General features: G+C 39.4%; 1 protein-coding gene across 3 annotated transcripts in view; it reads right to left on the bottom strand.

Annotated features, from left to right (window-relative positions):
- wnk4a (WNK lysine deficient protein kinase 4a) overlaps positions 1-12,198 on the bottom strand; it is a 48,798-nt gene that overhangs the window by 18,676 nt on the left and 17,924 nt on the right. For all 3 annotated transcript variants that reach the window (XM_005913586.3, XM_042223977.1, XM_042223981.1), the window contains exons 3-8: positions 10,484-10,656; positions 9,828-10,048; positions 8,070-8,227; positions 3,622-3,710; positions 2,034-2,253; positions 497-884 (exon numbers count right to left, since the gene is read on the bottom strand). In XM_005913586.3, coding sequence (XP_005913648.1) covers positions 497-884; positions 2,034-2,253; positions 3,622-3,710; positions 8,070-8,227; positions 9,828-10,048; positions 10,484-10,656 — 1,249 coding nt within the window. The remainder of the gene's footprint in view (positions 1-496; positions 885-2,033; positions 2,254-3,621; positions 3,711-8,069; positions 8,228-9,827; positions 10,049-10,483; positions 10,657-12,198) is intronic.

The raw sequence follows: 12,198 nt of genomic DNA, 5'->3' as shown, positions 1-12,198 counted from the left end.
TACACAAAACACATAAACAAGAAAAATCTGAAGGGCTTCACTGTGGAATAGATTTGCTCTGGATACATTTAAATGAGATCAGATGGCTGTCTCTAAAACAGGAATAAAAAGCTGAGAAACATTCAGCACAGCACATGTGCACACCATGGAATAAGACCTACAGGGCCTGAATAATTCAGTTAACCACAGTTTCACTTTTCTCTGCATCTCTCCCACGTGCGTTGACATCAGAAAAGCCTTGTGTGAAGCGCACTTGTGCAGCTAATGCAGTGAAAAACATGTCTCCGGAGTTTAAGAACAGCAAATAAAAGAATTTAAACAAAACTTTAACAAAAATTTAATGTACTTTACTTGTGTATTTTTCTATTTCATTCTTCTACTCCACAGTAATTCATAAGGGACCGCATTTACATTAATCCTGCATACTGCACAGTGAACTTTTGCATGCAAACATTTAACTTTTCATGGTATATGGATGTGATATCAGACAGCTTACAGTTAGCAGAAGACAGGCTGTTGTGGCGAACTTGAAAGTGCTGGTCAACTTCGGGCTCCTCTGGCTCTGCAGGGTAGTGGGTGCTGACGCCAGAGTCCACAGAGCTGGTGACGGGGGACAAAACTGGGGCCAGTGGTGTCAATGGCGTCAAAGGTGTTAGAGGTGTCAGGGGTGGGATGGGGGAATCTGCTGCAACAACATCGTTGACCTTGGGCGAAGCCGGCTGGTGCTCCGGTTCTTCTTCTATGGCTTCTTGCGCCTGCTTCTTCTTCCTCTCCTCGGCCTGCCGCCTCAGTTTCTCTCTCTGACGCTTGATGATCGTCACTCGGTCGCGTATAGCCTTCGCTACTAGTTTGAAGTCTGCTTCACACACAAAGCCAAGCACAACCTGCATAACAGCACAGGGAAATGGTCAGGGTACAACATGCATATGAGTGCTAATACAGCTCTATTGCATTTAATGACCTACTTATGCAAGCTGTGACATTATCTGAGAGTTTTATAAACATGCAAAGTCGGTGTTGTATTTTTTTACAAAAAGAAAACACATAGGCCTCATTCTTTTGACAATCTGGCATTTTTTACAGCCTCCCATGACATCCAGTTCAGCAGAGTGGGACACCGAGTCCGTAACAACCTCTCAACACATAGTCAGATTACAGCAGATCAACCTGGCACGATGTCCCCTGCTGATACCAAATTTGATCTTGATGAAAACTGCCGTAAAAAGGTAAACAGGTAAGGAATTGTATCTTGTATTCTCATTAAAAGTGACCTTTATGGAGGACATAAGGTTTTGTAATAAGTGTAGGAGCCATTATATTATTAAAGACACGATTACGGCTGCTTCCTGAGACGTCCTCTCCCATTTCAAACCACTGATAATTAAATGGTGAGCTGTGACCTTAACATAGTACACAAGGTGTTCTCCTTAGGAGCTGCAGTGGATATAACAACAGAAAGGTAAAGGAACCACAATGATGTTGAGGTGCATGTGCTTTCACTGTTAGGGTTAAGAGTCAAACCCCATACAACTCTAATTAAATTGAACCTATTAAGCTTTTCCTAATTTCTGTCACATTTATTCTGTTACAGTTCAGGATTATCATGTTAAACATAACCAAGCTTTGAATATTAAGGCCACAATAATAGAACAGGTATCCCTCTCATATCTTCTTTAAACCTATTGTTTGTGAGGGGCATCCAATTAGAAGAAAGATTGATTAAATCGCTCCTGGAAATATTACAACTGAATCCACTTTTAGTTGTCTTTCTAATCACGTTAGTGTCCAAATTAGGTTTTTGTTGCATTGAGGACCCTCATCCACCCTTCATTTGGAAAACCTAAAAAAAAAAACAACCTAAAATCGTAAATGAAGATTGGGATGCAGAGAGCACGTGGAAGTTGGCTAAGTTGGCCTCTATCTGCTGATCAGGAATCAGTTACTCCATTTCCTCACCAACATCTGTTACAAACCTGGTCAGTAAAGCAGCAAATATTGACCTCACAAAATCCTTTCTTCACGTGCCAACCTACCATTTCCTGTGCCACCTCCTCAGGCACATCTTTGTAGAGCTCGAAGAGGAACTCGATGGCGTTGTTGTCCTTGTACTTCCCGTGGAGCTTCTTGGTGTCGTCCATGCGCAGCCACAGCTTCAGGCCTGACTTCACCATGTCATCCTCCTCTGCCAACTCCACATGTACGCCATTGTTTTCCTGGAAGAAGGGGTGATCCAGAAGGTCCTGAATGGTGTACCTATAGAGAGAAAGTAATTTGTTTTATCGCACTTAGGGTTGCTATTGCAAGGTTATTTCTCATAACATCCAAAACTAGTTTCAGTTTAAAAACAACAACAAAAAAATACAAGAGATGTACCGGTATAAAGGAGATGAACTGAAGACTTTTTACAAAGTTTTCTTTGTAATTGTTTAAAATAAATTAAGTAACTTGCAATTAATTTGCAATTGAAATCCAAATCAAATGCTAAAATATACTTTCTTCCGAGTAAATGCACTTTCTACCACTAATATATGCCCAGGGGTACAGTAGTATCTGGTCAATGTTGTTTATATGCTAAAAATGGGTAATTTTAGTTACTAGGTGGGTTTTAGGCATGTATATTTCAACTTTTGTGACAATAAATGAGATTTTATTCCCATGAAATTAAATCAATAGTACGCTTCCTTTAAGTGTTGCATGTTCATAAATGCTATAAAGGGGGCATTTTAGCTTGTTAGCTAAATTGTCATCACTACCATCATAATGGCCTCATAATAATCATGCATTATTAATTTTTTGTATAGAAATGGGATGTTACTGCTGTGAAATAACTGATACAACGCTTTTGTAAGGTCTTATAGATGCTTAAATGCTAAAAATGGGCAATTTTAGCCTTTTGCTAACTAACAACAAGATGTCATGTAAGAGGCTTCAGGGGCCTAAGATGACCTGTGCCCCAAGCTTGGTTGGTCAACTGTTAAAGGTCTATGAGGAGTCTGTGAACAAGGCAACAAACAGACACACAGACAGAGATTTTGTGTAATTTAAAGATTTTTACTTTAGATGTTCAGCTCATATCAGTCCACTTAATTCACAGATTACAGCACACTAAATCAGTCATGGCTGTGTGTTTATGAGATTAACTGTGACTCGGTACTGAGCATGAATTGGAGTACAAACTGCCCACAATGCAGCCTCACTGCAAATGTGCTGAAAAATAGCAGCTTTTGTGCTTCAATCATTAGAGGAGTCATGACAAAAATACCCATCAAAATTAAATTTAACACAGTGGTTTTCAAACTGTGAGGGCAAATGCCACTTCAGGTAGCCATCTGGAGGCTAGGATATACAAATATGAATTCTTAAAAAAACAAACAAGGTTTTATGATGTGATTGCATGAATCTTTATTTAAGGAAATTCAACTTGCATAGAACAACTGATGAAAGTTTAAGAAGTCAGAACCTGTGGTTCTCAATTTGTATAATTTAGGCCATTTTAAGGCTTTTTAAAGTCCTCTAGACATCATGTATGTGCTTTCTGAAGCATAGTGCAACATAATAATTGAGAATAGCAAAGAGCAGAAAAGATGATATAAATAATAAAGTGTGTGCTTTCATTGTTACCTTTCATCTTTGTTCATACGGATGCAGCCCTCAATGATCTCCTTAAGTTCTGGGACTTTGACTTTATAGAAGCTGTCAGGTTTAATGCCCTGTGCAAACAGATAAGAACACAGAGTTTAATTTCATCTATTAGGCTTAATAAAAAGTGTAGGAGGGAACACAGACTGGAGCTTTATGCAGAAAAAGTTAGCAACAATGATCTCCTCCCACAGTTCTTCTTCTGAGACGATCAGATCAAAGCGGTGACAGCCGCTCCCGGCTGCACCGCATGTCTGATATATCGTCTGCTTTGTGACATCTGCTTCTAGCCAGCATGACATTTGGCTTTGCGACCATGTCAACACCAGAGGAGAACAAAACCAAGAGCTCAGGATAAATGGAAAGAAACCCAGCAATGCTCTCCCTTCTTTCCTTTCCCTTTAACTTACACCAATCCTTGCACCGATTTTTATTTTTATTTTTAACTCAGAACAGTTGCTGTTTCCATGCAGTTTATCGCAAAATTATTAGGGCAGGACTTCTCAGTAATAAGAAATAAGGGAGTTCTTCTAAATGCTATCATCAGTATGTGCATAAGTCTGTGTACAGATTACAGCAGAGCTCCAAGTCCTGTAACAACAAAGATAAGAAAGGAAGTAACCAAGGTCATTTGGCCAGCAGATACCAAAGCAATGCAATGATGCACCCAAACACCTAAATAATTTGATTTACCAGTAAAAGGCTGAGTGGTACACTTTGTTATCTCATTTAAAGACAGACATGTCACTGCATGTAACTGGTTCTCTTTAATCAGGGTCACAAAGAACTTCAATGCATACTCCTGCTGCCTGTTTAAGTGGGGCAAATGACAGAGCTTTGAGAGGAGAGACAGCGCAGTAACGCCATTCCTATTTTAATTTTTGGTGTTTTTTTTTTTCCCCCCCATTCTTTTGATAAAGCATCCCAACTACATGCCAGTGCAAACATAGCGCGCTTCATTGCAGTTATAGACATGCTGTTTGTTTGTTTAAGCACTCTGCTGCAGTGTCCTCATACTGTGTAGGCACCTTGAGAGTAAATCCATTTTCCCTAGATCCAAATCTAATTTGTGACTCAGCTCCTTTCTGGTGGCGACGGCAGTCTACATGTAGATAAGAGCTTGAGAAACACACTGCGCTTGTATTAACTTTGGTTTGTGGGTCAGATTTTAATGTTGTTAGGAACATAACTATCAGTGAACCCAAATTATTTTACACAGATATGAGAACAAAGCGTGGTTATGTCTTACAAGTAAAGTGTGGTATTCTTTGACAAGAAATTCAAGTATACTAAGGAGGAAAAACACTATAAGACCAAAATACCTAACACTTACTACTGTTTTCTAATTTTAATTCATTTTTCTTCTTCAGTTCACTAAATACTGAATGAATTCTGTTAACTGGTTTTATAAGAGCAAAATCTAATTCCACCTAAAAATATATCTTATTCTGTACATATTTTTATTCCTACTATGACTTCACTACAGTATTAACTTCAATTTACTATACACATTTGTTTCTATATAATTTACACTACATGGACAAAAGTGGTGCACCACTAGTACATTACACCTGAACTGTGCAGCCATGGAAAGCCATGCCATGAAGCTCCTTTTTTTTTTTAAGGTTTTGTGCTAATGTGGATATGAGATGAGGGACTCATAACTTGGTTACCTTTACATTTACAGCTGATCACAGAATATGTAGGAGGGAAGAAATTCCATTAACTGATATGTTACAACAGTAACAGTATTATGTTACAACAGTAACAGTATTACGTTACAACGTTTTGAATTCGGTGAAGTCTTTAGAACGAGCCAGTGTTTCACAGTTGTTTGGAAAGACTGACTGCTTGGCTGCTTGGTTTTATACACCCGAATTAAGGATTAAGATTAACAGGTGTTATACTACTATACAATACTTTTGTCCATATTGTGTAACTGTATACACTGCTCCTGCTGTTTGCACTTTACTTAATTCTAATCTAATACAGTAATAATTTATCTTTATTTGTCTTTGGACCCTTCTTCCTCAAACATCACAAGGGCTCCCTGCACAAAGGCAGCTCTTTAATAAAATTCTTTCCTGCTTTGGAAGAACTTGACTGGCCTGCACAGAAGCCCCCCCCAAGCTTTGAAGTAAACCTGAATGGCAACCGCAAACTAGTCGTTATCAGCCATCATCAGTGTCGGACCTCACTGGTGCTGTCGTGGAACAAATCCCTCCAGCTAGGTTAAACATCTGGCAAGAAAGAGTTCAATAGCATCATCATTAATGACCCCAGAAGAAGTTCTTTATCTCAAACACAAAACCCAGGAAATCTTGCTAGATATGATGTCATTGTTTCCAGCAGTTTCTCAAATTGGGCATATACAGCAGATCACTTAAAACAGATGGAGTGGGGTTGTTCCATCCTAATGATTAATGTTCTTTTCTTGCTCACCAGTTTAGAAAAATGTGGATTTAATCATGCTGAAGAACAGCCTGTTCAAAAAACCTTTAATGGACGAAAGAAGCAGCTTCTGACATTGGTAAGCCTCCAATTGTACAAATAAGGGGGGTGCGGGCTTTAATGGCTGAACCAACAGGTGTGTTTACTGTAAGTGTAAAAAGCAGGAAAAATAGGGCTGTTCGATGTAACGATATATATCGGATGACGATATAAAAACATCTATCGTTTCATTTTACGCTATCGTTTGTTTCGTGGTGTCGCAAAATAAACTGTTTACGGCAATATTTTTTCATCGTTTTGATGGTCACTGTAGTGGCTATATTAATTTCTTAAAGTTCTCTCTTTCTCTTATATTTAATATAACCACACTACGGACGGACAAGCGCCTGTTTTTATGCGTTGTGTTAGCAACAACGACGGTAACACCTTCGCGTGTCCGCTTGTTTATGTTCCACATAAACCTTTCACAATAAAGCTCAAGATCCTGTTGAGACTTTTCAAAATAAACTGAATCACGTGAAAGAGCAGATTATTTACGGATGAGAAGTAAAAAAGAGCCGCCAGGTGCTAAAAAATAAACCTTAGACTCAAACGTTAGAACAGGCAACCCGCAGCACGCCGTGTAATAAATACAAAGAAAACGGCGGCCGTTACAACTTATGTCTAAAAATGTATAGTTTCATGCATCGGTTAAAACACTCGACTCCGGGTAAAGGACGCGCAGCTGGAAACACTTCACGCAAGTCGAGCTGCCCGAGATTCACAGAATTTACAGAAAATTTAAAATTTTTGTGATTTATATCATTATCGGACGATAGAATTCTTATATCGGGATATGAGATTTTGGTCATATCGCACAGCCCTAGGAAGAAAATGACAAAAATGAAATAAGGAAGTCCTAGTGGATAAAAAAGTGTAAAATGCACAAACACCCACATACTGTTGGTTATATAGCGTACATGAGAAAGCACGTTTCTATCCATTTACTTGGTGTATACTTAAATGTGAACAAGGAGAGTCTGTAAACAGTCACGACAGAAGCCCGTCTGTCCTGCCTTTCATATGTCACGCTATATTGGTTACTGCAGGCCTTTTTAATAGCAGGTGACTTCAGCTCCACATAAACACAAAGCATTAACAAATCATAAAAAACAGCAGCTAATGACTGTGTTTTTTCATCATGATGTATGCCTAAGCTTCTCCACATAATGCTCCTGTCTGTGGAGGAGCCAGGAGCACTACGACTTGTTGGCATTGTCACTTTCTCACTTTCCAGCCTCCGTCAGACACGCTGTTTGCTTTGCATACGCGACACACAAGAAAGAAACAGGCCTCTTTGTGGAGTAAGGAGTGAGACACATTTTCCAAAACATAATTCTACAGTCGCCTGCTCTCGCCCACCGTGGCGTCACTGATGTGCTTGGCACCCCCCAAGAACAGCCTGAACTGCATCAGCCTGTGTTCCCAAAATCCACTTCTTTAAAGCCCATTTCATCGTCAGACAGATAAATTCCAATGCAAAAAAAAGAAAAACATCTGCAATCTGTTAAAATATTTTTTTCTGCAAGGCTTAAATCAGTTCAGACAGAAAATTAACAACATCAGTGTCAATAGGTCACCTCAGTTTTCTGATGAAACACTTTCATTACCAAGGGAATATTCCCGTGAAACAACAACCAGGCCTGGTTAAACAGCTGGTAAAAGACCCTGGCAATCATTAAGTAAAACATGTGCAATCCTGTGTCAGGATGGCAAACGGTACACTTCTGCATGCTGAAGTCGTAATGGACAAAACTAAGCCTTTGATAGATGTAATGATGATTTCAATCCCAATTCATGTGCGTTTTACGTATTTCTATTTGTACGAATAAGATATCCTGGTTCCTCTCTAATTCCAGCATGCACACGGAAGAACACATGTGGACAATCACACTAAATATCGGGGGAAATGAGGTAGTCCTCGTCTTTGCCTTACTCACACTGGTGACTTTGCGGTAGATCTGGGCGGCATTTTGGCACTCAGAATATGGGTACTCAGATGTGGCCATCTCCAGGATGCACATTCCTAAGGCATAGACGTCCACCGCTTCATCATATTTCTCCTCGTACATCTCTGGGGCCATAAACTCAGGTGTTCCTGTCAGGGGAGAAGAAAAGGTTTAAAGGTTGTTCTATTATTTTAAATCCTTGATGAGCCATAATAAGAGTCAAGGACCCTTATTGGACAGTGTGATTGCCACTTTGATGGCATCAGAACACGCTTTAAACATGAGGTGAGCTTTTTATGTAACAGTTACCTTAGTAGTATTATGTCTCGTTTTTTAACTGCTAAACTCTCTGCCAAGATGACCAGGTAGTTTCTGCTCAAAGAGTTTCTGCTCAAAGTAGTTGCCTGATGCAGTTAAAACCTCAGCTGACAAGAAATTTGCAAATCAAACAGCTCAAAGATGGGGTATTTTGAGAAAATTAATACTTATTTATAGTTGATAGAGATTTTAAAATAACAGGAGCAACTTTCTAGAACAAGAGACCTAATACATATAGTAAACTAAGTGAAGAACGTGCAGTCTTTTCTCGTGACAGTTTTTCCTGTGCACAGGACAAGCTGTATGCAATGCAAGCCATGTTTATCCTTTTTCTACAAGCAGCCATTCAACTCTGTTCCTGGAATCTATTAAAGTAGTTTTGCATGATGCACAGTTCCCCATAATTCATCTTATGGGTGCAGCCCCTTCCTTTACTACCCTTTTAGCAGCATTTACCATCCCCAGACTTTGAGGTAAGAAGCACTGCTGGGACACTGAGCCACTGCAGGTGAGGCATGAACGACCAGAGGAAAAACATGAAATGGAACAGAGCTGCAGGGATGATGTTTTTAAAGAAATATAAACAAACAAGAATTTCCTGACATTTTTATTTAGATAAAATTTAACCTGCATCCTTCTTTTTTAAGTCACTAATGATTAATATTCATGATTGTTAGCAATAACAGCTGCTAACTAAGGCATGCATGTTTATATTAATGTATATAATTTCCAATTCCCATTAGCATGCCATCATTTGCTAATTAGCACTAAGTAGACAGTACAGTTAATGGATGCTGATGGAAGTGTCATTTGTTTTGCAGATATTTAGATTTTGGCATTGCATGAAAAGCAGGTATTACTAGCATATAGCTCTTGAGGTCCTTTACTCTGGTCCAAAGTTATAGTCTGACTAATCATTACAGCAAACAGCAGAAAAAAAATCTTGTTAATGTTGTTTGCTGATAAAAAAGGTTAAAAAATGTTCCTCTTGTTAAAATACCCCAACATACTGTGTTTGATTTGGACCAAATGATTTAAAATCAGTGCCACTTTCAACAAAAATCAACAAGTTATTATCGTGCATGTGACGGCTGGCACTCCCTGGATGTAAGTGATGGGATGGGCAAGTTCCAGGTGAAATTAGAAGCCATTTGGTTAATGATGCTGCATTTAAAAATGCAGACAGGAATTTAAACAGAGGCATTCATGGTAGTATGAGTACGGAGGAAATAAGAGTAAGCAGAAACAGGAGGGTGTTTACACAAATGCAAGGCTTGTAAAATGCCATTGGATTTTCCCACCATTTCAAGACCATTTTAGGGCATTTTGCATATAAAATTATATTTTCAGATCATTATTAACCGATAAATTGTGCTCTAGATGCCATTTCTTTCGTCTAGCAGGGTAAACACAGACTAAATTAACACTTACCAATGACACTTTTAGCAAAAGAGGCACTTTTGAGAGTGGCCAGCCCCAGATCTCCAATCTTGACAGAGCCTGTGGGGCCAGTGATGAAGATATTATCACATTTGAGATCCCGGTGGATGATGGGAGGAGTGCGTGTGTGCAGGAAGTGCAGCCCTTTCAGGATCTGACGACTCCAGCGCTGGAGCAGCTTCAGCTTCATCTCTTTGAACCTCTTCAAGTACCTAAAAAGAAAAAAAAAAAAAAAAAAAAAAAAAAAAAAAAAAAAAAGAGGATAAGAATCAGTCCAAACATATCAAAACACGGAAAGAAAAGGAAGCTTTTAAGTGCTACAAAATAATTAATCTCTTATTTTGACAGCCAAGAGGAAGTTTTAAAATGAGTGAGTTTCCTGAATTTGCTCCTAGAACATTGTTTCCAAAGTAGCGCTTTCATCATTACTTAAAGGAGAAGTTGTCAAACATGACACAAATATCCTTTTTGGTATGCGAGACTTGGCAAGTTTTATTTAGAAACAGAGCATCAGCTACTTGAGACAAAAATGAACCGTTTTTAGGTTTGTGGACTTTGATCTATACATAAACTGCAGTCTTTTATATGCATATACACATGCAAATCTGCAGTTTAATTCAAAAGTGGAACTGGACACAGGGACTCACGTCTTGAGCGTGCCTGAGGTCATGAGTTCAGTCACCAGGATGATGCACTTATGGCCCTTCATTGTCGACTTCCAGGAGTCGTGGAAGCGCACAATGTTCGGATGCTGCAGACCTTTTAGCATCTCCACCTCCTCGCTGAAACGCTGACGCTCTGCCTTGGTTAACTTGCGAGTCTGTAAAAAAAAAAAAAAAGTTAATAGGTATTTCTTAATATTGAGCACTTTTAAGACATCAATATGTTGACCACCTTCAGGATATGAACATTAAAAAAAAAAAAAAGACTTAAAATCTGCCGATCATGTAAAATGATTGAAAGCTTTACAACCATGACTAAGTGGGGTAAGATTGCTTTGCCATAAAAATCCAGTTGTGTTGATGGTTGAGTTGTAGCTGTAGTAAAATTTTAACGTGCACATGCTCTGGTCTCGTCAGGGTTTTGTTTGATTACATAAGTTGGCAGCAATAAACACAGCAAATACAAATGCATGGGAGCGATCTGATAAATCACTGTTACGTTAGCTAATGAGCTCACTGTGGGATTGGAAACCACAGGTTCATCCATCTGGGTGACCCTCCAGTTGCATAACAACATTTATTTTCCAATGAGAGGAGCTCTGACTTTAAAAATTTACGGAGGAAGTTTCTAAAATCTGTGTAAAACTGCACTGAACCAAACACAGCAATCACATCGGACAAACAAAGACATTTTTGTGCTTCCTTCTGGATGAATGGCCCAATTTAGCGACTGGTGGAGTAACTCTGCCTGCGGTGGGCGGTTGGTGGAAAACTCCCAAGAGACTTCAGGACCATGAATTCTGCATTGAGGTAGATTTCTGGGGGAAAAAAAGCTCTACATGCGTTTATGCTTACAATCAGCTTGACCACTGCTGTCTCCCTCCTCTCGACGTTTTCCCAGCGAGGCTAATGCTGAGCTATCAACACAGGAGGCAGACTGTCTGAAGAACTGCACAGTCTGATGTCACACAACGAAACGCTACTCTTACCTGCGTCAGTCACCTGTCAAACTGTCATATTACACCAGCAGCCCGAGTATGTGGCACTGAACTCAAAGGCGAAACACAAAGGAGACCTCTGACCAAGTGAATTACTTTTAGGTCAACAGTGATCAGTTTATGATGTGAGGACAGGCTGCAGCTTATTCCTCATATATAAAGAGCTCTGTCAGAAACACTAAAAGCTTTGCATAAAAGAAAAACATCTTGGCGTAAGGGTCAAAAGGAATAGTTAGAACTGCACTCAAAAAAGCTATTAAGCAAATAAGAGTAAGTCACTTCAATTTTAAGCTAATTTTTGATGGCTACACTTAAATTAGCTTTATGGACACTGAGGATTAGAGCCGTAATGGGATTATGTGCTCTGAAAATAAGGGAAAATATGCAACATGATACAAATTATGGCATGTTTGCAGCTTGCATGAGCCAGGGCGAGTCAATGAGTGTACGGTTTGATGTGCATCTGGATATTTATGTATCTAAGATGACAACATCAGATAACTCTCCTGCAGAGAGTCACCTGTGCAAAGAAATGAAAGCTGTTTGCAGGACAGAGGCGGGGCAACTTGTGGCACGCAGTCTAGCCACTTGGAGTCCCGGACGCATCCAAAACCACAAGATTTACTACAGCTTGGCAAGCAAGATGGCACGGCTGCAAATGACAACAGCATAAAATGCAGGCCTTCTTGGAAAACCAAAATC

This window comes from Haplochromis burtoni, unplaced genomic scaffold (assembly GCF_018398535.1).
Source record: "Haplochromis burtoni strain Fernald_Lab_line unplaced genomic scaffold, NCSU_Asbu1 Contig_6, whole genome shotgun sequence".
In the NCBI taxonomy this organism is placed as follows: domain Eukaryota; kingdom Metazoa; phylum Chordata; class Actinopteri; order Cichliformes; family Cichlidae; genus Haplochromis; species Haplochromis burtoni.
The sequence above is the reverse complement of the archived record's forward strand: the minus strand, read 5'-3'. Positions and strand labels throughout refer to the sequence as shown.